At 40.1% G+C, this 25,389-nt stretch overlaps 1 protein-coding gene across 1 annotated transcript in view; it reads left to right on the top strand.

The window, feature by feature from the left end:
- The window catches only part of ankrd13b (ankyrin repeat domain 13B), a 47,877-nt gene that overhangs the window by 877 nt on the left and 21,611 nt on the right, over positions 1 to 25,389 (top strand). Inside the window, exons 2-6 of the mRNA XM_072392907.1 lie at positions 18,295 to 18,430; positions 21,835 to 21,959; positions 22,787 to 22,832; positions 23,123 to 23,266; positions 24,305 to 24,545. Coding sequence (XP_072249008.1) covers positions 18,295 to 18,430; positions 21,835 to 21,959; positions 22,787 to 22,832; positions 23,123 to 23,266; positions 24,305 to 24,545 — 692 coding nt within the window. The remainder of the gene's footprint in view (positions 1 to 18,294; positions 18,431 to 21,834; positions 21,960 to 22,786; positions 22,833 to 23,122; positions 23,267 to 24,304; positions 24,546 to 25,389) is intronic.

Genomic DNA, 25,389 nt, shown 5'->3' with positions numbered 1-25,389 from the left:
AAACTGTGTAGGCTCTCCACCTTCCCACGAGCACCCAAACCATTCGTGAGTGGGTGAGACAATGCAGATGCTGTATCATGTGGGCGAACAGTTGCCAGAAACCACAGTAAATACAGCCATGGAATCCATAACATATTGCACTACCATTGTTCACAAAAGCGTTGATAATTATCATCTTGCAGTGGGAAGATGGGAGTCCCTCAGCTCAGGGTGAGGGGACTAAGAATTCCATTTTTTTTACATACCTTGTACATACCTAAGCAGCACCTTGCAGACACTTCAACACATACAAATACATTTTCCCACACACACACATTAATACTCGTGCATCTGCATAAATACATTCTTACCTTTTTGTTCTTATATAATCACAGCCGAAAGCTACAGCTTTTTCTTTACTCCAAAAGTGTTCACAGCTACCAGGTAGGCTGACATTCTCCCTACATTTACAGGAAAGTACTGTGATATTCCATCATTTAACATAAAGCCATAATTATCTGGAAGTACATGTCCCGCCTCACAGTGATAGGGTCTAGGAACAGACTAAGGTCTCTGATATCCAGATCAATGCTGCAGGTAGAGGTAGCATAATGGATTTCATAGAGATGGGAATGAAAAACTTTTCCTTTCCAGGCCAAAAAGGCATAAACTTTTCCTCTCTCTAATAATTTGTTGATACCCCGCTGACTCAATGCCTGTAATTAACAGATCAGCCCTCACTGGTTGTTTGTTTTTTATAGTTGGTTATGTAGAGTTTCGATGTTGGTTAGATAAGCAAACAACTGTGTTTCCATGAACAAATACAACCCTTGGCAAAAAATGATGGAACTGCCACTTGTGGAGGATGTTTTTTGAGATATTTTATTTTGTTGAAAAAAAAAAAGGTAAAATGCCGATATGACGCGGTAGTATTTATTTAATACCTGGATATTCTTGCTTTGTAAAGGATGCCTAAAAATTCTTTAATAAATTGCAGTCAGTTTGAGCTGTTTTTATACAACAAGAAGAGGGAAAATTGTTAAATGATTTTCGAATAATTGTGGACGAAAGCCTGAAGCAGAGACTGGTGAGAGACATTTGTCCAATCGGGAAATGAGGATCAGTTTGTTTTTGCTGCCACTATGTGTCCTCCCCTTGGAAACTCATCTTGTCACCTGAACGTTTGAAGCGTGAGAGATAGGGTGCTGTGAATGGCTGCCCACTGCTCCAGTGTATATGGCATCTGTTTCCATGAGTGTGTGACTCTGTGCATGTGTGTGTTCAACTGGTGCCAACCTGGATGGGTTAAACGTGGAGGAGTAATTTCGTGTATCTACATGACAATAAAGTCCTAATCTAATAATGTGCAAATCCCATAAACCGATATCTTATTCACAATAGAAGACAGAAAGGACATATTTGAAGTGTTCGCTCATATTGAATTTGAAGGCAGCAACACATCTCAAAGTTGGGAAAGGGTCACTTTTGCCGCTGTGTAGCGTCTTCTTTTCTTTCAACAACAGTCTGTAAATGTCTGGGAACTGAGGAGACCGACTGCTGGACCTTTGGGAGAGGAATGTTGTCCCATTTTTATCTGATGTAGGATTCTAGTCCTCTAACAGTCTGAGGTCTTCTCATTTAATTTCTTTTAACAATATCTTTATTAAATTTTGTATAGTGATAATATAAAATGGGAAAACGGCACATATAATCCAAAAGGAAATGATAAATTAATAAAAACTGCTGCTTGACACCTAAGAAAGTCCGCCAAAGGCTTCCAGATTTCCTCAAATTCCTCTTATTATTTCAGTCTCTCCAACACCACGCAAGATACCATCTCACATTTCCACACATCTATTTCCCTCTATGACAGGGTTATCATTCTCCTGGCTTGCAGGAGTCCAAAGTTGATTAGAATAGACTGTTTTGAATTGACCACAGAGTATACGCCCAGTTTACATAGCTTTGGTTGCCAGGGCATTCACAGTTCAACAGTAGTCAATATAGTTTGAAAAACTGTCTTCCAATACTTTTGCAATTTGGGGCAGTCCCATACACAGCGAAACAAAGGGCCCCTTTTTTTATCTAAACATTTGGTTGAAGAATCTGGAATGTAAGGGGTCCCACAATTCAGACTGACTGGTGTAATATAGGTTCTCATCTGACATTTATACTGCAACAACTTCCTTCTTGTATTGATTGATTGTTTATAGGCTTTGAGACAAGCTTTTTCCCAGTTTGTTTTCTTGGATATCTAACTTCCACGCCTCTCGTCTGTCAAGGGCAGATTCATTATCATATGTGATCGAGGCTTTGTAAAAAGAAAGAAACGTGACTCTTCCCCTTTAGGTTTAGAAGTGTAAGATTTTCAATATGTGATAATGGATAGTATAAAATGTTTTAGCTGTAAGTATTTAAAAAGTGTTTTTGTTTTTTTTTTGTTACTGGTACATCTGACATAAATAATCTAAAGTCAGAAAACTACCATCCATAAAAGCTTCTGCAAAGCTTTGTCTGCCCAGACTTAAAACCACTCTCTGCTCTTCCTGCATGGAAATATGTGTTACCCCATATGGGGTAGAAACGTGAAATGGAAGGGGTATCCCCAACATGTCGGTGTGCTTTGTCTCAGTTCTACTTTGTTATATTTTAGGTTTCATGGGAATGGTGAAAGATCTGGACTGCATACAGGCCAGTCTTGCACCAGGACTCTTCTACAACCAAGCCATGCTGTTGTCATAGATGCAGAACGCAGTTTAGCATTGTCTTGCTGAAATATGAAAGGCCTTCCGTGAAAAATATGCCATCTACATGGGAGCATGTGTACATACCCATCAGCACTGACGGCGCAATTTAAGATATGCAAGTTTCCAGTTCCATAGTCACTAATGCATGGTGAACAGTGTTCAAGGACAGTGATTTATGGAAGTGTACCTTAACCCATGCAGTGATTTCCTTGACAGAATAAAACTCTTTAGCGCACTGTGGCCTGTGGTCGTTCAGTCTTGATTTTTGCCCATGTTCCTTGCTTACAGAGATGTCTCCAGATTCCCTGAATCTTTTAGATTTGGGAGTCTCTGCACATCTTTTCTTCTGTGAGACTCTGCCTCTCTAAGAGACTTTTTTTTTATCATGTTACTGACTCCTGATTAGTTGCCACATGCACCTTAAGCTGTTTCTGTTGCAGCACCATCCACTTTTCCTGCCTTTCATTGCCCCCGTCCCAACATATCAAGTTAAAAATGAGCTAATATTTTTCAAGAAATAGCAATTAATTAACTTTTGTTTAATTATATATTTGTACTTTCCATTTAGAATGAAATAATGGGTTCACAAGGTTATGAGAGTTGGGATTGTGGGAACAATTTCCCTCTGAGGTGTTCAGCCTTTACTTTGAAGAAATGCAGATAAACCTTGAGGCTCCACATCATTCATTTTTCAGGACTCGTCTCTATGTGCAATGAATATTCTATAAAAAAACTTCTTCTTCTATGAATTTGAATGCAGCGTATTTTGGTCACGCCTTTTTTTTTAGAAACTAACCCAAACATATGCTTCCGACACTGTCTGAGAACATTGTCAAACCCATAAACATCTCAAGTACTAAACTGCAGATCAGTTTGTTTTTACTTTGTAACTTCTTTTTCATTGTAGTTCCAACTTTACTACAATATCTTGTAAAGCCCACTTTATTTTTGCATTTCCAAGCATTCTTCTTCATTCGTGAGCTCAAATCAGCTCATAAAACTGGTACAATAGCCATTAAACAAACACTGGCTTCCATAAATCATACAGGTATAAAACAGCACTGTGTGGTACTGATTAACAAGGACAGAACTGACAACATGCTTCAGTGCTTTGAATAACCTTAGCTCTGCCTTAGAACAGAAAGCTTCAGTTCTGATAAACATTAACTATAATATGAAAAAAAAGAAAAATAAATAGCAATACTTGCAAAATATAAAAGCTTCAACTTTCTAGTGTGTCTAAAATACCCACTTGAATAAATCAGGACACCAAGATTAACTTGCTCAGTATGTCCAAGACCTAGTTGACCTGCCCTGTGAGCACCCTAGACTTAGATTTCCATGTTTGGATTTAGAAAAAATCTTTGCATTAAAATTAAGGCTGCCAACCTACATTTCTCACTGATAATATTCAGCTAGGTCAACTGCTTGAAAGAAAATGTGGAAGAGGCTGAAGAGGAGGAGATTTTGACAGAACAAAGATATTTGTGAAGTCACAAGTGGTCAAAACTAGCATGTCCAGTTTCTACCAACACAACACAGTATCAAAACGCTGGTGAAAGTCACTTTGTTAAACACACTGAGCATTGTCCAGTCAGTTACTGATGTGATAATGTAATGATTCACTGAAGCACAGCACCAAAACACACAACGGCAAATTTAGAAAACAAAGCAGAAAACCCATTGTTGAAAAAAAAACTACATTTCGCACAACAGGAAGACAAAAAACAGAAAGCACAGTAGCATGTCAAAAACTCCTCAGTAAAACAAAAACCAAGCAGATCACATTCCACCGAAACGCGGGATAAAAAGCCTTTCAGAAAACAGCACACATAACGGGATTTGTCATGTGGTTTTGTGTGCTTCGTTTTCATTTCTCTGAAATGCTGGGCTTTTCGTTTTGTTGTCGTCGCGTTGAGTTTTTCACCCAAGGCTCACCTTGAAACACAAAAGCATCTCAAAAAGTAAAAACACAACAGAAAACAAAATTCCTCTAAATGTAAGTGAATGAAAAGAAAAACTGTTTTGAAAAGTTTTTTTTTTTGTTGTTCTTGTTCTTGTTGTATTTTCCAAAAACTACGGAGCTCTTGTGGTGACATTGTTCGAAAAAATATCATGAGGTTGTCGTATGTCACTAAGTCCATGGCCAAGGATAACAAACGTGTGAAAAAAAGATGTTATTGGGTGGCCACGGCTTAGTGATCCTTTGGAATGAGACTATTAAGTTGGTTGTTTCAAAAAGTTTGGGATGAGTTCTCAAATTGTGGCTAAAACTGAATCATTGTGTGGCCAAACTTTCCCTCTAAGATCGAACGGCATTAAAGTAATTGTCCATGTTGCTGCTACAGCTAATAAAGCTTTTTTGCTACAGCTTTTTTTTTTCAGGAACCCAAATTCCTCATTTTCTTGTTTCCAGCTCAAGTGGCTTTCTCCAGACTGTAAACCTTAATAACCAGCTGCCTCTATTTGATGAGCAGAACGAGTTATAAGGACATGAGTAGAACTCAATGAATGAGAGACTCACTTCTTTTTATTACTCAGATTGTCTGCAGACCCTTAAAATACTTACTGCTGTTAAGCCTCTGGCTACAACATTTGGGTTTGGAGCTAGAGATGTAAGCCTTAAACAAACATCGTCCTTTTTCTGCATATGCTCCCCATCCTTCTCATATTTCTTTTGCATCCACTTATAGTCATGTGGTCTCCAGGCCCCTCCAGCTCCTGCTTTATGAAGTCGACAACTTGCTCCATGTCCATTCTGTTTGCATTTCAAACTGTGAAGTAGACAGATAAAGTGTTTCTTACTAATTATGATACAGTGCTTAAAGCATGAAATTGCAGGATATTATAAATCATCCAAAGATTAAAATAACATAAGATTAAAACAAATGCTATAGCAGTACGAGAGATTGAGTTCAGAAAACAGTATTCCCATCTTATGGCCACAGTTTAGGTATCACATTCTCACCTATTACTAACTCACGAACATGACTGGGGATGGGAATCGAGAACCGGTTCTCACGTTGTATTTTAGCTCAGAATGTTTCCAACATGGCGTCGAGGCAGAAGCCCTCCAAAGTTGGTTATATTTCACCAAAAAGGACAATACTTGGGTCAGTTGCAACACGTGATCACAGAGCTGTGATCACATCAAAGGGGGGAAATACCTCCAACATGCTGAAACCACACAGCGTGCAGTTACTTTCTTTGACACGTTGCTAAGCGATGGCGCCGACTCTTGCGGAGGAGCCTGTAGCACAGCGTCTTCCCTCTCAAAAGTCCCAGGTAACGCAGGGCTCTCAAGTCTCACGCATTGAGCGTACGCATTTTGTCACTCACTCCCGCCACACATTTCTCACGCTGAAAAAAATTCTAATATACATTTCTCTGGCACGCCGTTATCGCTGTGGCAACGGCAGGAAACAAGCCCGTCTCCCATGAGTCTGAGCAGAGCAGTTTTAGCCTAGCATTCAAAACTTGAGAGCCCTCTAACGTAAAACTTCCAGGTCCTGTTGATTGTAATAATGTTAGTGACTGTATGAATAATTTCCATCTGATATTAACTTTTAGTTTAGGAGAACTGCAAGAGTGAAGCAGGCTCAGAGGCTCCTGCATACCTGTAGCTTCCCCTTTTAACGAGGCAGGGAAAAGTAAAATGACAGATAAAATGTTATGCACAAAATAATAGATAAAATGTTGGTGCACACTTGAAATCAAACTGTTACTGCAACCAAAGCCATTTGAACTATATATAACTGGATGAGAATCGATAAGAGAACCAATAAGGAACCGAATCAATTGGCAACATCGATAATGGAACCGGAATTGCTAAATTCTTAACAATTCCCATCCCAAAACATGACCTAAGCATCTCTTTATATGAATATTTTTCCCATCGATGTCCCCACAGGAGCCCGATTGCGTCTTTGATTTTGTTGTTGAACTTTGTGAAGCAAATTTTGTTGTTTTCAGTTTTTGTTGTGTTTTCTGTGTCAATGTCCTTTATCAAAAGTTGCGTTTTAAACCTCACGTCCTCTGTAACAAACGGAGGCAGATTCGGTTTCAGTCAAGCCTCCTTAGAAAAAGGAGATGTTTTTACAATACATTGCGCTTTGATAGTGTATGTGACGTTAGACAATAAAGTAGGGATAATAATGTCACTCTATAGTCCAACTGATGAGCGCAATATTCTGCAGTTTTTTCATGAAAATGTTTGATCTCTATTAACTGACACATTTTTGTCCACTCAGCTTTCAAGGATCATTCTTCAACTCTGTCCTGAAACACTGACTTCTGTATTGAGGCTCATTGAAAAGAAAAAAAAATCACTGCCTCCTCCATGTGAGAGCTTTTTAAAGCCTATCAAGACTTTAATGAATAACAAGACTCCATTTCCGTTTCATTTCACCATGTCCGTGCAGCACATATCCGGCAGCGTTTCTGATTGTTTTTCATTCCAACAATATAGTGATTGGCCGTTATGACATGGCACTCAATTATTGTTTCTTTATGTCTACTGTGCAATCCTTCTGTATGGGAGTGTATAATTTTTTTCCAGATGTTCTGTTAATGTAGCATATAAATGTGTGTGTGTGTGTGTGTTCTCATTGATGGCTACAAGATAAATAGAGGAGTGGTTGAATGATTGCTATGGACACAGAGTAAAGACCATATAGAGAGAAAGATGAGAGAACAAAAAGCAAACATTTGTGGGATGGCAGAGGGAATTGAACATTCTGAGATCCTTTTTGGCCCAGGCCAAAAGATGGACTTACATGAAGAAGAAAGAAAAACGAGGAAGAACTGACAACCTGAACAAAGGAGAGCAGGAAAAATCGACGTAATGATAGGAGTGCAGATGCAAAGTGGAGAAAAGAAGAGGAGGTGGGGAGGAATTAGTTACAAACTTCGACTATGAACAGAGTCTGGTTGCACACAGACAAGGAAGCAGAGTGGAAGTGACAAAAAGCAGGACCATGCAAGGAGTGATGGTCTATTTCAGGACAAAGGCAGGAAATGACAAAAAGTTTTCTCCATCACTGTTTCTTGTCTGTGTCTCTGTGTCTGCTCCCAGCTCCCTCCTCCGCTTATATACGATGCCTTGGGCAAGGAGCTAATGTTAGATCAGCATTATAAAATCTTGCACCGGGCTATTGGCTTGAGGGAACAGGGCAATAAATCTGGGCTCTCAAACTCCTTGCCTTCACTCTAGGATTGAATGTGCACCATCTGCTATCCGCCTGCACCTGTCTTCGAACAGCTTCCCCTCTTCTCTTTTCTCCCTCCTCTAGTCGCATCCACCCACTGTATTAGGTTTTCCCTGTGTTCTTTCCCCGGTGCCCTTAAACCATCATTATCTCAAGCATCCATCCATCAAACCTATCCCCACCCTTCAAACTTTCCTCGCTGTAATGAAATCCAAGTCCAAACTGTAGGTTTATGCAAACATTAGCAGTCGTTATTTTTTTAGTCATCTAAAATCAGGGCTTCAAGTCATTCATTTTTCTCCTGAAACATTCCAGGCATATAGTAGTTGTAGTGCAATCTAGATACACAGTAACATGTGAGTCAATTTAATGCAAGAAGGGGTTAATTTGTAATTAATTTGTCATTTTGATGAACAAAAATGAGATTTTAGGGGTTTAATCCGCACCTGGGCATGGATGAATGAATGATGTGCATGGACAAAGTCATGCATCCACCTTCACCAACACACAAATTAGAGAACACACAAAGGAATGCTTCATCTTGATTATAAAGGGCAAGTCAAACATGTTACATAGACGAGGAAATTAGAAATAAGCAGGAAGTATTGTTTTGTAGGCCAACCTTTTCGTCTGTGCCTCTACTCGGAACGTAAAGAGTTGATCACTTTTGTTCATTTTTTTTCCCATTATTCCCGAGTTGTCTTTTGCTTTGTTTGTGAATCCAAAAAATGATCCTTTATGTATCATAATTTCTCCTCTTGAGTGTCTCAATTTAACATTGTTGTTTTTATTGCCATTATTTTAAATGGGAGTGAAAATCAGGCTTGTGCACATGTACAAGCCACGATGACTCAAACTCATAAAAGAGGCCCAGACATGCATGGCTTTATGAATATGGCAAAAAGGATCCATATCCACATCTCTAGTTGCATACGCAGGTGTTTATTTATAAATTATTACAGAATTTTATGCATCTGACCCTTGAAAGGGATGTTAAAGTACGGCTTACTGTTGTTCAAACAACCTCCTTAGATTTGTGCGACAAATCCTACAATCAATACGACCCGACAAGTCATTTGTTTATACTCTTAGATACAACCTGCTAGGACACCCTTTAAACTGCTGTCCCTTCACTTTGCAGGAGGGCACAGCTAAATTGCTTTTGCCACTATCATGGTTGGGTTTAGGCATTAACATTACTTCCTTAGGGTTAGAAATCAAAACCACATAAAAAGGAAAAAAACATTGCGATTAGGACTAAGTTACAGAACATTCTTTGTACTATGCCACTGTCACCATTGTGGTGTCACTGACACACACAAGAGGTTGCATATTCTTTTAATGTAGTCATAGGTTGTTGTTGTTGCATGCATGAACGAACAATCCATGGGGTCGTTTTTGAGTGGAGGACAGTCTCTTTGTGGGTTACTATGTTTGTTATGGCAAATTTCAGTTTATCTGTGGCCTTTGAAATACTGGGCTTCCTTGACTGTTGATCAACCTGAAATCAGAACGAGGAAGCCTCTGGGGTCGTGCATTTGACTCTATATGTAGTTATAGGCAAGCAAACAGTTTTCAAATGTGTTGTTGAAAATCAAACTAAACCAATACTCTGACATTTTTCAATGTATGGATTTGCTGAGCTGCTTTCTCCCTTGTTTTCAAGGTGAAATGCTAATTGTGTTGTCACCACCCATTTAAGCATAAGGAGGCTCTTAGACTTGACACGTAAGCAAGTTAGCAGAATGTCCTAGAAAAAAATGAGCCTTTGATTTCATTATCAGGTGCAAGCTCACTGCAGATGTCTCCCGCCTGATCGCTGGGTTTTACCTCGGTTGTTTTTTTACATAATTCTCACACACACAAAAAAAGGTGACAGCTTCGTTTTGTGATTAACCTTTTCTATAGCTTTTTTTGTGCTACGTGCTTAGTTCAAACAAAGTCAGTCCACATGCAAGTCTTTCCTTGTGCTTTGATGAGGTCTGTCGGCTCAGTGCGTTAAACAGGTGTCAGCTCCTGAAGATAACCGTCAGCTTTCTCCTTGCTTGTGCTGCCATTCTGATAGGTCAATCTGCTGCCTGTCCAGTTTGTGTGTTCTTGATTCCTTTCTCTATCTTCCTGAACATCTGCAGTGGTATCCGCTGAAATTGCCTCTGACGGTAAGCAGACAAAGTGCAGTGAAACAGAAAAACATTAGAGATGCTGGAATGTAGGTCAGCGTTTTCAATTGATGATTTGGTCTTTTTTCCACAGTTTGAATTCGCAGGCCTTGTATGCTGTATGAGCTGAAATGCATCGCGGCTGTATTAAAACAAATGTCGGACTATTTCAAGAGGTTTTGCTCCTCCATGGGGTTATCATCATCATTTGCGCTGCTAACGCTATCATCTGTGACTCAGGTTTTTGTACCGTCCTTTTATTTCTGAAGCAGTGTCACAATGAAAATGGATCAAGGTTTCATAGCACTCCTGCATTTGTCAGAGCATCCTCTGGATGGAGAATCATGGAGGCGCGAAGGAAGGCAGTGGGAGGAAAGGTTATTTTTACAATCCACCCTCTTATGCGCCACACATGCACAAACATTTGGAGGAGGCTGCTGTGTGTGTATAAGCCCAATTTTTGTGTGTGTGTGTCTGTAGTGTTTATATGAAAGATTGATGTTGGCCTAAGTACCTGCCAAGCTGCATCAGGCCAAGCACACGCTGAGCGAGGGAGAGAGGGGGGGAGGGAACGGAGAAGGGGAAAGGGAGTGAGAGAAGGAGCAGATGCCACAGATAGAGATGTCTATCAATAATGCAACCTCCACTGAGCTCACTGCTCCGGGAGGGCGGGAACAACTGAAACAGTGAGGGGACGGGGATAGAATTTAAAAAAAAGATTGTTTTGGATTTTTGGTAGACAGACAAGAGGAAAAAGATTGTGGGGTGAATGGTGGTGAGGAAAAAAACAGAAGAACAAGTGCAGAGATACACATCTATAGCAAAGTTCATAAAGTGGCCATTAAAGTCATTCTGCAGGCATGGAATAAAACCCTAAAACTCACCTCTGTTCATTAAAAGGAGTATAGAGAAGTTTTTTCCATGAAAATAATTCCCTCATTAAGTAAAATAGCTGAGGCCCCTCATAGACATGCACTGCCATTAAAACTGCCATTAAAGGGATATTTTGTTTTTTCTAAGTGCAGTTGTGTAAAACGCTTATGAGTAGTCAGTGTCTTACCTGCAGTCATCAGCAGTCAGAGTGCTCTCAGTTTGGAGAATTGGGTGTCCTGATGGGTGAACTAAATGCTACTCAGACTTTTTGGCATCTGCATTACTCTGAAAAGATCCTGCACCATTTCTTTACATTTTTCTTCCAAGGAGCCTGACTTTCTTGGAAACTTATAAAGGGATCTTTAGCAACAGTTCTGGATGCTTTTTAACTTAGCAAGGAGACATTGGATCAGAGTGAAGCACTCTGTTACTACCAGAGACATTTTTTCACTGCATTGAAAAATGCCAAAGAAAGTTCGACAGGCATAAAATATTTTTAGTTTATATATATATATATTGAAATATTTTTGTATCGAAAATGTGATTCTCAAAGAGCTTTTAGCCTACAGTTTGGCATATTTAAGCACTGTGTGCAATTTGTCCTTAAAAAATCTAATAAAAGTTTAATAAAACTTAAAAGACAGGTCCTTCACCACACCTATTTACAGTGTTTCTGGCAGTTTATAAAGAAATTAAATATGATACAAGGCTTCTGCATGATTCTGTAGAATGACTCAAATCTAAAAAAAACTAAATCATAGCGGATCAAGCGAACGCTATTGTAACTGTGAACCGGGCACCAAGCCCAGATTTTCTGCTGGTAAGAAAGAGTAGTGACAAAGTATACTGTATAACTGTCTGGTGCTGAATATCAAAAACCTTTTGAATCTAGCCTCAGGGAAGACCAAACTCTGTGACCCTAGATTGGAGAGAGTAAGTATATAAAATGGACGGATGGATGAATGTTATTTGGCTATAGGTTAGGCTTAGATTACTCATTTAAATCCTTATTTGTGTGTGCCATCCGATCCTGAGCCATAACGCCCCCCCCAAAACAATCACAAATTTGAATGTAGTTTCAGATCTGTGTCATGACACTCGTGTGACAGTAGGAGTTTATTTATCAAATCATTTATGATTTGCAACCATGCTGCAATTTGCCCATTTTAGTGGATCAGGGCTTTTGATTTGTCACAGCAGGAAGACCACTTCTTCCAGTTTCATCAATATGACTGCTTTCAGTTAGTTTTGTGCCAGGGTGGATGTTGTGCACACTCACTCAGCTTTTGGGAAAAACAAAATTAGTTTAACCTGCCATGACAAGTCAATATGACTGCAGTAAAATGGATGTCATCCGTGCCGTCTCACGGCTGTAACTCACTGAGGCAGAACTGAGCTCATGTTATTTGTAACATCTTATCTTTATGTGGCAAGTCATAATGCGGCCTGTGATTGACCAAGTGCTTGATTTACTCACCACAAAGCAAATATCACAAGCACTTCCCTTTCAGTCTGTGGTGCAGGTCATAACTCTGTTGTTTGAATGATTCCCACTTCTGAGTTTAGCTCCTGAAAGCATGTCTTTCCCATTAAAATATACGCGGAAGTATTCTTCGGTAAATAATGTCAGCAGCTTGTTCACACCCTTCATCAGAGGCATGGTATAAAAAACAATCTCCACTGTGAGATTTCATTGGTGAGTGATGACCTGCTGCTAAGAGATGAGCAGGAATGACATAATGCCCCCACTGGGACTACAGCACCACACAAGACCGGTGAGACTGCTGTGTGTGTGCGTGCGCGTGTGTGTGTGTACATGTGAGAGAATCACAGAGGCAGAGTGCATAGCCCATTAGTTTTAAACAACAGTATTTTCTCCTGAGAGTTTGTATTTTGTTAATGGGGGAGGGGAAGACTTCTTTATTAAAATTTAACTTGGAGTATACGTGCGTGTGTGTGTGTGTATCTGTGTTTCAACTGAATGTTGTTCACATCTGAATGAGTAAGTATGTCAATATGTCTGCAGGTCAGCATATAGTGCTGGGAGGACATTAGCTCTTGGTTGACTTCAGTGGCGCTCCTTGGTCTGTGTGCTGAAGTCTAGACCAAACAGCAGCCTCCAGGGTTGAACATGGAGGCTCCTAAAACTGCAGTTGCTTTAATGGCCACTTGGGACTGGCTGCAAGAGCCAGCCAATCCCAAAAGAATTCAACGATAAAGTCTTACAACAGAAAGAAACAAGCTGGAACACCAGAATCAAATAGCTTTTGGGTTGTATATCTAATTTCTTTGTTTACAACAACTATATAGGGAAAATAAAATAACTCACCTGGAATAATTTGATCAAAGTCCCACTCCAGTATTTTTTCATCTGCTAAAACTCATCTGCGTTTCTTAAGATTGTTCATTTCAAAGTATTTATTATGGGGAAAAAAAGTAGAATTTGATATCTTTTTCCTCATTCAGTAAATGGAGTCTATGAATATGCTAATCTGGTCCCGCCCATACCTCTACACTCACACAGCCGGCCGAGTCTTAGCTGCTAGTAGCTAGCACCTGCTAGATATGGCAAAATATCAACAGTAACCGATTGCTTATTTGAAAAGGTTACTAGTTACTAGGGCTGGGTACATTAACGCGTTATTTTTGCGTTAACTAATGAATTCATTATCACCGTCAATTATTTGTTTTTATTATTTATTATTTTTATTGTAAACTTCTGTTGTTCACTGGCTTTTATTTTGAAAAAGTCCATTGTGAGCAAGCCTAGTATGTTGCTTACTTCTGCAGCGCTCACAGGAAACAGTCAGAAAAGAAAAGAATGGCGGATGAAGCGGGCAAAACAAACATGGAGAAACATGGCCATTTTCATTTCAAAGTTCTTCCAGACAGCGCAGTCGACAGAGCCAAAGTTATTTGTAAGCACTGTAACGTTGAATTGTCTTATCACCGGAGTACTTTCCAATAAAAGTGCGTTATATGCTACTTTTGAATTAATTATTGGATTTTTCGTATAACAATGCGATTAATCGGGATTAATCACAGGAAATCATGCGATTAACACGATTAAAGAATTGAATATTTGCCCAGCCCAACTTGTTACTGATTACTTGATTTGCGAAGCTAACGCACTACATTATTAGTTACTTAAAAAATGTAATCTCAGTACTCAAACCCTGTTCCTAACTTAAAAATCCCAGGACAGTAACAACCACAAACCAATGGACAATGTCAGGTTGACTAACTCCATATTTTATATCTTTCTGGGGAAATTATTGGTGAAAATCTTTACATCGTTGCTTCAGCAACCCATGCCCATGTAAATATGACCTTCTTTTCCATTGATCAAGTTTGCTTTACAATACATTTGATCTGAAATCCACAGTTTAGATTAACGCATATCCCTCTACCCTCTTTTAACTTGGACCATCTAGACTACTATATATTTGCTCGCTGTTTGCTGATTCTGCTCAAAAGTGTCATCACGGAAAATTTCTTACAAGCTGACTCATGTTGTTTTGAAGGGTTGAAAAGCGTTCAGAGGTTTACTCTGGCATGGGTTACAAATCATAATAAAGTAGAGCTATGTGAGAGGTGACTGGGCCAAAGAATCAATCCTCCAAAATGTTTGCTTTTGACGTGGCATCAACTCGTCCAAGATGGACTGTGAGGGTGCCACCAAACTCCATAGCAAGCAGCTTTTGATGCTCTGACTATAAAAAGGTGCAGAGTGATTAGGCTATAAAGGTTTGGCTCATTGTTACACACAATAAACATAATTTGCACTGAATACCATTACAACCATTAATTCCCAGTTGTTACAGGAAAGTTATTCACAATAATGGATAATACAGGTAGTACTGCATGGCTAGTAGCACAATGCATCACAGAAAAAAGAAAAAAAAACGTGCCAAGAAGACATGTAAAGTGATGTTTATTCTATGTTCTTGCTTTTTAAATCATTCTTTCCATAAGATATGAAGATATGTCAAATGTCAAATATAGTTAAGGAGAAGGGGAAGCAGCAACTTGAAGCAACAGCTGAGTGGATTGCTCTGTTGTTCCCCTGTCATCCTCTGTTAGATATTATACACTATTTTCTGGGAGCATCCTGTTCTCGCTCTGACCTGTCTCCTTAAGCAACCTCCCATTCCTCTGTAATCATCCAGCTGCCTTGACTTTCCCTCCTGTTTCTATGCCCTTCCACCTCACCATATGTTCCTGTTTATCCCCCCCCCCCCCCTATTAGCACCCTCATATCGCGTTGTCTGTTTGGCATATTTCAGTCGTTCACCCTGAGCTCTTGCACGCATAGTAAGTCAAATTAAGCACATCTGTTTGAAAAAGAAAAAAAAATCTCAGATTTATAGTATAGCATGCAGCCACTTTAAGGAGGAGCGGAGGGCAGCTCTAAGACAGTACAAGTGCTATGAAAAAACCCATTCCAGTTTTCCTTTTTTTGCCCTTTACGTCCCTTTTGGGGCTTTGTTGATAGCTGGTTTCACTGGACATCTGTCTTAGCGGTCCATCCTCCTTAAATGACAGACACCACTTTACACTTTCTGTGACTGAGACTGTTTTTCATATTTATGCTGCTGAAGCAGTTGGTGTTTTGCGATATCCTTTGAGGCACTACTTATGTTAAACATGCTCACATACAATGCTGAAAGTGGCTGTATTTGCATGTTACACCTGGATCCTCAACACAAACAAGCTTACTGTTAGGTTTCTTGTGTTGCCGTGATGCTCAACCCCTCACTCCCTCCATCTATTCCCCAGCCTACAGAGCTCCTGAGGGACTCCTTCATGTTTTTGTCTCCTTCAGCTCCCTCCCTCTAACTCACATCCTTCTGTTCTCTCTTTACCCGCCCTCTCCAGTACAGTCTTTGTCTTGTCAGAGCTATCACTTGCAGGATCCATCTTTCTTTTTAACCTTTCCCTCCATCTCTCCCTGTCTTACATTTTGCAAGTGTTGCTGACAGTCAAAAGAAATTTCCCTGCCCTCAATCTTTGCTTTGTTGGGAACAGCAGAGAGCAGAGAACTGTTAGCTAAAGATTTAGAGATAGCACAGAGATAGTAAGCCCATTAACACACATTAAAACCACAGCATTATGTCTCATTATTGAGTTTATGCTTTACGTAACTCAATCCTGAACATATTAAAACATTTTAAGAGCGTATAAGTATCTTGTGTATGTGAGCATTTATGTCTCCTTCTGCACTCATGCACTCCTGCGTGTTTGTGTGTATCCCATGTGGTTTTCCTCATTTCCCTTGCAGATGAGAGAAAAAGAAGGCTGCAGTAACTGACTGATAACTGCTGAGCCCCCCTCTACACTGCTGCAGACTCAGACTTTCCCCTGTCTGCACTTGCTATACAGTTTTTCTGGATACTATATTATAAACATAGCATAAGAAAACATTTCAAACGCTCTATACTCTTCAAATGATCTCTTTTCTATTCCTAGAGAGAATTTTCCCGAAAGAGCTGGTTTTGACACATTCTTCACTTACCCTAGAGACAAATCCTTAATTAGAATTCAAGCCTGCTATTGACTGACAGACTGACTTTGGATCAGCTTAGGCCCAGGATAACGGGGCCGTTAGGTGCTCTGCTTAATTGGATGGCAGAACTAAGTGTGGGAAAATGAGCTCATTCTGAAGGAGCACATTGCAGACATAACATGAAAACGGTGCATGAGGCATCCTGGATACTGGATACAGTTGCTACAGAGAGGGATTGGCAACATCATGCACAACAGTACGGCTGGGAACTGATTATTACTGCAATATTACACGGGACTTTCCATCAGTTGTATCACCACAACTTGTAATCTTAAAAAAACTATTGTGATAAGGACTTTGTTGCTGTTTGAGACAATAAAACCTATGAGATTCTCAATGTTTTGGATCAGTAATGACATTACGTAATTAATTCTCTGTCATATTTTACAATCTTTGACAGAGGGAGCAAATAACTTTCCCATTGACTAATCTTTTTTGCCATATTCTCCTTTGACTGACACATGTAAATGTATGTGAGGCCTAATAGAATCTGCAACTGCCCAATTCCATGAAACCCTCATTTAGCGGGTTTTATCTCCTTGTCATGTCAACAAACCAGTTTACTGTACACTTTTTTTAAAGTGGATTTTTAACCTATTGGTTTCAGTAGTTATTTATCTTTGCCAAGAGTGCCACAGTCATTTCTGTTATTCTAATATAAAGCTTCAGCCTACAGCCAACAATCATTAGCTACCAAACACACCAAAGCTAACTAATAAACGCTTCATGCTATGTGAGTTATGTGCTAGAATTAGTTCCCGTTAGTGTGCTTAACCAACACGCTTATTCAATACCTTCTAGTCTTCATAGGAGAAAGTCAGTAGATTTTTTTAAATCTTGGGAGTTTCCCCTGCCTTGCACTTTTTATGCTAATTTATGCTAACTTTATCTGCCAATAGCTTTCAGTCATTTACTAGGCTAACAGTTTTCAAGAGGGCACTGCCTGTTTATTTGTTTGACTAAAGAAAAATGTACTGAGGCATCAGTAGTCCATATTAATAGCTTATTCTGAGAAAATTAAACTGGCTGTGGATGTCAACCAGTTTTCTTTTAAAGTTTGAGACGATTTTCAAAGGTTCTTTTTTTATTCTGTGTATCAGATCATTAGTGCGATTGATGTAAAACATAAACATACATGTAATATAGCTAACTAATCTGATCTTCTTGAAATGCTTATAAATATAGAATAAAGCTGAGACTCAAGTGAAGTCTCATACATTTATCAGGATATGCTTTTCATTCAGTACGGTTCAGAGTAAGACGAGAAAGGAAAAGCATACACCTTTGGTGACAAAGAGGTGATAAACTTTGCTCAGTGGCACGGTATGGAGAACACTGGCGCTTATTTCTGTGCTGCTCACATTTCTTGGCCAAGATTCAAACTGGTGGCCTTCTGTGAACCTTGATAAAATGCGCCAAGGTTTTTGTGTGGGGGGCCTGGTTAACAGTGCTGTTTGTTCTGTCTTTATGTAGTTAAACACAATCTATATAGCTTAGAAAAATAAGTGGGATACAGGAGCAAAGTGCCCAGCAATGTTGGAGTGGTGACAGATCAGTTAGCACCGGTCAGTTTCTCCTTCCATGTCTGTCATCACCAGCACATTTCTGTCTTTGTTTCTTTCTCCATATCTCCTCGATCACTCCCAGATTCCTCCTCTCTCACTTCAATTTTCACCCTTACACTTCATGTGCTTGACTTCAAGACTGTTTGACTCAAATTTTCTCACTTATTTCGTCTGCTTTCTTTTTTCTCTTTCTGTCAGACGGATTTAGAGTCTCTGGACCCTCGTGGTCGGACTCCTCTCCACCTGGCTGTCACTCTGGGTCACCTGGACTGTGCCAGGATCCTGCTGCAGCACGGAGCGGATGTTAGCAAGGAAAACCGCAATGGATGGACCGGTGAGTGAGGGAGTGTGACTGTGCATAACATGTGCACGTAACTTTCTATGTTTATATGAAGCATGCATAAGCCACGCAGATTAGTTTGTTGCAAACTGGAATGTGTTTCGTAATAGATATGCTTAGAGGAGTTAGTTTTATTTAGTAATATGTCACAATTAAAGTAATTATATGTGTAGTATGATTACAGTATAATGGTGGAGATGATTGGTAATTTGTTTGTCAAAACAGGAGTTAAAAATGATTGATGACCACATTTCCCATTAACACCTTTGCCTCTTCTCGGAGGATAAATAATATTATGGATTTATGCCTTGCATAGCAAAAGCTATACTCTATACCTTCACAGGTGGCCCCAAATGCAGTCATCATCACAGTCACTCATAGAATGTCTTAAATGTGGCTAAAACCGTCTCCATCCCTCAAAATAAATGTCAACATATTTATGGCTCAATTTCACATGAGCATCTGACATCTTGTGTTCCTTTCTTCTCTTTTTTTTAAAATTTTTTTTAGTTATCTTTTCATTTTTTTTCTAAACTCAAACCACGTTCAACGCTTTATCAGCAGGCTCTGCCGGATATCTCCTCTCTGCTGGCACTGTGCACACATAGTGCGGAGATCTGGCAATGGGAGGATGTAGGAGTGAGAAATCAATTAATTCTTAACCTTAAAATGATCTTTGTTCACACTCCTCGTACAGATATCTGCAATTCTGAGGCCAAGGGAGTAAAAAAATGAACTGACTACCTCAAGTCATGAAACGTACTGTATTCCAAGCTATACTATCTTGATTTATTCGATTATTTATTTCTGTCTTTTACTGTTTCAGAATGATAAAGAAAAACTTCTGTTAAAAACAGTTTTAACGTGCTAATGAGCTCCACCCATATATCGCCTCTCAGCACTTCCTCAAAGTATCTTCTGACTATGCAATACTCACTCGATACATCCTTTTACATATTTTTGTTTAAGTGTATTTTAGTACAGCTGAATTCCCAATAACGTTGCTCTCATTAACAGAATTTTTAGCGTCTTTTGTGAGACAGCTACACGTATCAGACAATGTGATGGAAAATCAGCCCATTGAAACCATGTGTTAGCACTCACTTAAAGCTTTTTCACACTGTCACTCTGCTGTAATAAAGACCTAATTTTATAACCTTAAATTAAACTTTAGTTATAACTTAAAGACATGGTCTCTGGAGTGACTTGATTTATACTTACATGACCTCCAACAAGGATATTTAGAAGTGGCAGAATCCATGGCGTTGTGCCGTTGAACAAGCTTCAGTCAATAGCTGCAGCATGAACAGTGAACGACACACTTTAGAATTCATTTAGATGCAAAAACAAACTGGTTATGGGTCAAATTGAAAGACTTTCTGATTACTGAAGACTACAAAACCCACTTCTCTGGTATTTTTGATGGGACATTGCAATGTCTCCAAATGATATGAATGAACTTCTGCAACTATTTAACATCTTTGGATAAGACATATAGGCTTACAGATGTTGATTCCATGCTATCACAGTCATAAACAGAACATGTCACACCTGCTATTTTAGCAACCAGAGGAAAACACACCGATCTCCACTCAGCTAGTACAGCCCCACCCAGCAGGTTGTCAGGATTGGCTGGCACTAGTTCCCCCAAATAGCGTACAAGGACTATTCAGGCTGTCTGGCTTCTCCTCTCTGGCTGAGGGGGAGGCTGAGGATGCTGCTCTGTAGATCAAAGCTGAAATCCTGTTGCTTGTGGTATGTCTTATAACACATAAAAACACGATATGAGCATATTAACAAGGTGAAAAAGTGGATTTTTTAGCCTTGGGGGCTTAAACTGAATTTTCTGGTATTGCACTAAATCCTTTTTTCCCTTGATAGTGAAATGTTCTGTGCATAGCTGGCAGCAACAGAGGATCAAAGCACGATCGATCCACCCCCTCACCTTTCCTCACTGCAGTCAAAAAGTTCTGTTTTAACTTAGTCCACAGGACTTGTTTCCAAAACTTTTTAGGCCTTTCAAAAGCTCAGCTGCAAACCTTTGTAACCAGCAAATTTTGTGTAGAGAATGCAGCGAAGGTTTCCTTCTAATGGCTCTCCTGTAAAGGTCAAATTTGTGAAACTGTTCCTGCACACTACATTGTGCAATTTTCAGTGTACTGTTCAGCTCCTTGGAGAGGTTTTTGGCTGTTGTTTGTTGGGTCAGGGTTTAAGAAGTGTTTTAAAAGCTGTGAAAATGGTATCACGCAGCCTTTCTCAATGATAAACAAGTCTTTACTCTAAAAAGATTATTAAAGGAGACATATCATGCCCTTTGTTCACAAGTTGACACAATTTCTTAAAATCTTGATAAATTGCCTGGTCAAGATACCACAGAGATAAAATACCCAATTAATTTTTAAGCCATGAATTTACAAATTACACTGAATAACCCTTGAAGCCTACAGGAACAAGCCTGAAAGAGCACACACAACAAACCAAGCTCACACTACCACACACCAAACTGACTGAAAAATACTTGACAGTTTTATTCTCCAATACCTTACCATACCCTTATCTACAGTTTAACCACAGACAGCATGATACGAATAAACGTTTTGGGCACATTGTCTTTGTGAGTGATGTGTTGAACTGGCTCAGGTTGATAAAACACATGACCACAAATAGTAAGGTTCTACGTACGGTAATAATTCCTCTGTCACATATCGGCTCCAAAGGCCCTGGGCTCCGCAGTCGCTCAATCCTCATCTTACTCAATTAATCTTACTGTTGCTTATATAGTCTACTTTTGAGTGAAGCTTGTTTTTGTAATGCCATGGGGTGGTACATTCAATGACTTGATCAGAATCAGCTCAGATCAGAAGAAAATGGTGAAGAATGATTAGAAGCCTGATTTCCTATCCAAGCAATAAGATGGATTAGATACATTAGATACACTGCTGGTAGTTCACTGAACTTGAGCGAACTATATAACTGCAGGTGAGAATCTGTTAAAGTCAGGGTAAAGGGATGCCCCTAAGGTTCCTCTTTCCTAATGACTGTACCTTATCAGTAGTGGACCAATTTAATTGTTTAATTGTCAGATTATTGTGAGGACAGTTTAATGTGTGTTACATATGAGTGTGTTTAAGTCTTAACTCACATGTTTGGCAGTAATAAAAGAGAAGGAACATTGGCCTATAACCGTTCAAGTGTAGAACAGCTTGTAAGATTAACAGCAAAGTAGTGTTTAGATGAATGATGGGCGAGCTGCAGTAATCAGTCCTACCAGCTTTTCCTTTGGCCTGCCTCAGTTTCGGCAGTTCTCGCTGCCCCATTAAATTGCTCATTCACATGAATTTTAGATGAAGCCTGAGCGTTTGGCTCTGTTTTACTGTCCGTCTCTCCTTCTCTCTCAGTTCTTCAGGAGGCGGTGAGTACCAGAGACCCGGAGCTGGTGCGTCTCGTGCTTCGTTACCGTGACTACCAGAGGACTGCCAAGAGGCTGGCGGGCATCCCCGTCCTGCTGGAGCGACTGCGCCAAGTGGGATTTCACACACAGACACACGCACAGGCGAAAGGAAAAAAACAAAACGCCAAAGACTTTCAGAGACAAATGAGTGTGCATGCGACTTAGATGACATTCATACATAAACTACAAACAGAGGAGTGTTAAATTTGTTTGAAATGTAGATGTATTTTTGTTTAGCATAAAATATTATTTTTCAAGGTTTTTATACCTATTCTTAAGGGAGACACACTTAAAGGATATGTCTCTATGTCGTACAGCAGACTGTCTCTCGGTAATCTGTAGCTCCTAAATGGGTCAGGGTGTCGTTGCTGAACAAGTTCGGGTGGCTTGTGCAGGAGGTTGATGGTTAGAATTCTTCAGCAGCAGATCATGTTGCTGCCGCACAGAGCAGTGGCAGAGATGTAGAGAGCTGCCTTCACACAGTCTGTTTCTGTGTATTTCTCATCCAGCTGGCTTCCTAATACACACGCACACACACACACACACACACACACAGAATGATGCCCACACTGAAGCATACACACACAGTAGACACAACACCCTCACACTTTTTAAAACGACAAAGAGTTCTGGCGCTGGATGCAAGCATAACGTGCGTCGCCGCGTCCTTCTTCTGCTGCTGCTCTCACCCACACCATTGCCCTCTCCAGCTATCAGCTCCATTATTTCAATCACACACTCACTCCACTTCTCTGTGCCAATTACTCCATCTTTGGCTTAGAAACTGAAGCAGCCTGACTGCCTTTTTTTTTTTCAATTTCATTTTCTTGTTTCTCTTCATCACCATCTTGAAATCCATTGCTCCAATCTCCTTCTTTATCAATCTGCTCTCTGTCCAGGCTCAAGACTTCTACGTGGAGATGAAATGGGAGTTCACGAGCTGGGGTGAGTCCAATTTTTGCATCCTTAGAGTCAATAAAGCAGGCCTGTACCAGTTACAACTAATCATATTATCTTCTTCCTCTGAGACTGAAAATGTCTGTTTCTTCCTGTTGTACTGAAAAACGAAGCTCACAGGCCGCTTGTACGTTTTTTTATTCTCTGTAGCCGCAGAACTGTAACAGTCCTCTGCTCATTATTTGCCTAAATGGTAAAAAGAAGAAAAAGAGCTGTTTGTCAATTAGATATTGTTTGAGACACTGTTTGAGTCAGACTGTGTCTTTGTCTGTCCTTAGTTCCCCTGGTGTCTCGTATCTGCCCCAGTGACACCTACAGGGTTTGGAAGAGTGGTCAGTGTTTGCGCGTGGACACCACCCTGATGGGGTTTGAGCAGATGACGTGGCAGAGAGGCAACAGGAGCTTCATATTCAGAGGGCAAGGTGGGAACGCCAGGATCCCACTGTGTGCAGTGTCTGTGTTAAAATACTCTTAAATAATTTTTTCCTACTTGAAAAATGAAGGAAAAAGTATTCATACATTTATATATACATATGTAGAATACATATACATTTTAAGGCTAAAAGTATTTCTATTAGACTGATAACAGTGTGAGATGTTAGAGCAAAACAACAAAGAGACTCTGTTATGCACAGTTTGAGCACTGCTCAAACGAAGTGGGTGTTTCTCAGCTGTCAGGTGCAGTTGGCTGGAATCACTTATGTTACAGGTAAACTTAACCACTTATGATTTCCAGGCTACCACGTCTAACAGCTGAGGAATGTCTTCTTTGATTGGGGAAGGCCCGCTTATGTTTTTTGCAGAGACCTCTCATTGGAGCGAAAAGCCCATTTCAAAGGACTACCTTCCATTTCTTTTGCTGCTGAGAATTTTAGACGACGCCATCGACAGACGTGTCCTTTTACAAAGCCTGAAAAAATGCAGCAGCAGTGCATGAAAAAACAAGTACACCCGTGATTCAATGTCTTAAAGAATCGCCTTTACCATCTGCACAATGTTATCAGTCACATTGTTGGGGAGTAATTTGGGCGCTTTTCTTCAAAATGCTGTTTCAGTTAATTGGCATGAGTTTAAGATGAGACCAGTCTTCAGTTTATGCTTCATTTTTAAATTCTCCCTGTGTTTCTAGCTTAATCACCAAGCTCTTCTTTTCTTCCCTCTGCTTTATCTGACCCAGTCCTTCTTTTATTTTTGAGTCTTTTCCTCACATCACTTTCAATTGTTCCTCCTTTTGACCTTTTCACATGAATTTTCTCAGTGTTTCTTTGTTCTCTGGGCTGCCCGTAAATGTTTTTGATTTGCTCTTTTGCTCCTTTCTTTCTCCATCTGTGCTAATATCTGCTGGCTTTTGGCATCAGTCCTTATCCCTTTAGCTTTTTTGTGTCTTATAACATTATGAATTTCTCCTTTGCATCTCTCTTGCTCACTGGATTTGCTCTTATTCTCCTCTTGTCTCTCAGACTCCAGTGCAGAGGTGATGGAGGTCGACCATGACAGGCAGCTGGTGTTCTGCGAGACCTTGTGCGTCTCGTCTCTCACGGCACTTTCGCCTGGCAGGGTTAAAGGCGGAGCCTGCAGCAGCTCCGCTGCAGGGTTGGGTCTTCTTGGGGCGACGCAGCCCAGCGATGAGCAGGTAGCAGGCAGGCTGTCTGCTCCAGTGGTCACCACTCAACTGGACACCCGCAACATTGCTTTTGAGAGGTCAGAAGCAGTAGAAACTTACAGCAAATATGAATTTGTAGAGTACTTAATTACAGGCTCTTATAAACGGCAGGTATATGCAATTTCTCCAAACTGTCATCGAACCCAAAACAGCCAAGCCCAAATGATATGAGCCGGACACACAGCTTGTGATGGATATCTATCATTCATTGAACGAGAAGAAGTATAATTTTCTCCAGCAACAATAGCTACAGCACAATACAGTGGAATGCAGCCACAGAACATGTTCTGCTTGTGGTGTTATTCTTTTCTGATTAGAAAGAGAGAAAATGACTCTTTTGTTGCTACAGTTGAATTTCTGTCATTGTTTTAGTGTTGCTCTCTCCTACACTGCTGCCCACAGCTGAGGGGAACAGGTTCAGGCATGTTCTCTGGTGGCTGTCAAAATGCCTTTGACAAACTGAAGGAAAACACAAACAGAAGCAGCAGCTCTGGGAGGAAGCAGGGCCAACAGAGCATGCACACAGCTTTACAAAAAATGTTTGGAAAAACCTGTTGGAGAGAGAGACCACAAAGCTTTTGAAATAATAAAGTAAATCATTCCTGTCACGTGTGAAATGTGTAATACACCTTTGCTCACTTCAGTGGTCAGCAGCAACATTGAGATTCAGACTCATCTGTTTTGCATCGTCATACTGATGATGTGACAAGGAGAGGAATGATTTTGGACATAGAGAGGGGAGAACAAGAAAAAAGGCAAGAAGGAGAATGGCAGTAGATGTTTAAAAGAAAGGCAATGAAGACTGGAAGGTGAGAGAAAAGTGAGGGGGAAAGGTGCAATGAGAAAGGGAGAGAAAATGAATGCGACTCAAGTCTATGGAAG

Source organism: Leuresthes tenuis, unplaced genomic scaffold, assembly GCF_036924035.1.
Source record: "Leuresthes tenuis unplaced genomic scaffold, fLeuTen1.0.hap1 SCAF_9, whole genome shotgun sequence".
Classification (NCBI taxonomy): Eukaryota; Metazoa; Chordata; class Actinopteri; order Atheriniformes; family Atherinopsidae; genus Leuresthes; species Leuresthes tenuis.
This window is presented reverse-complemented; position numbering and strand designations above follow the sequence as displayed.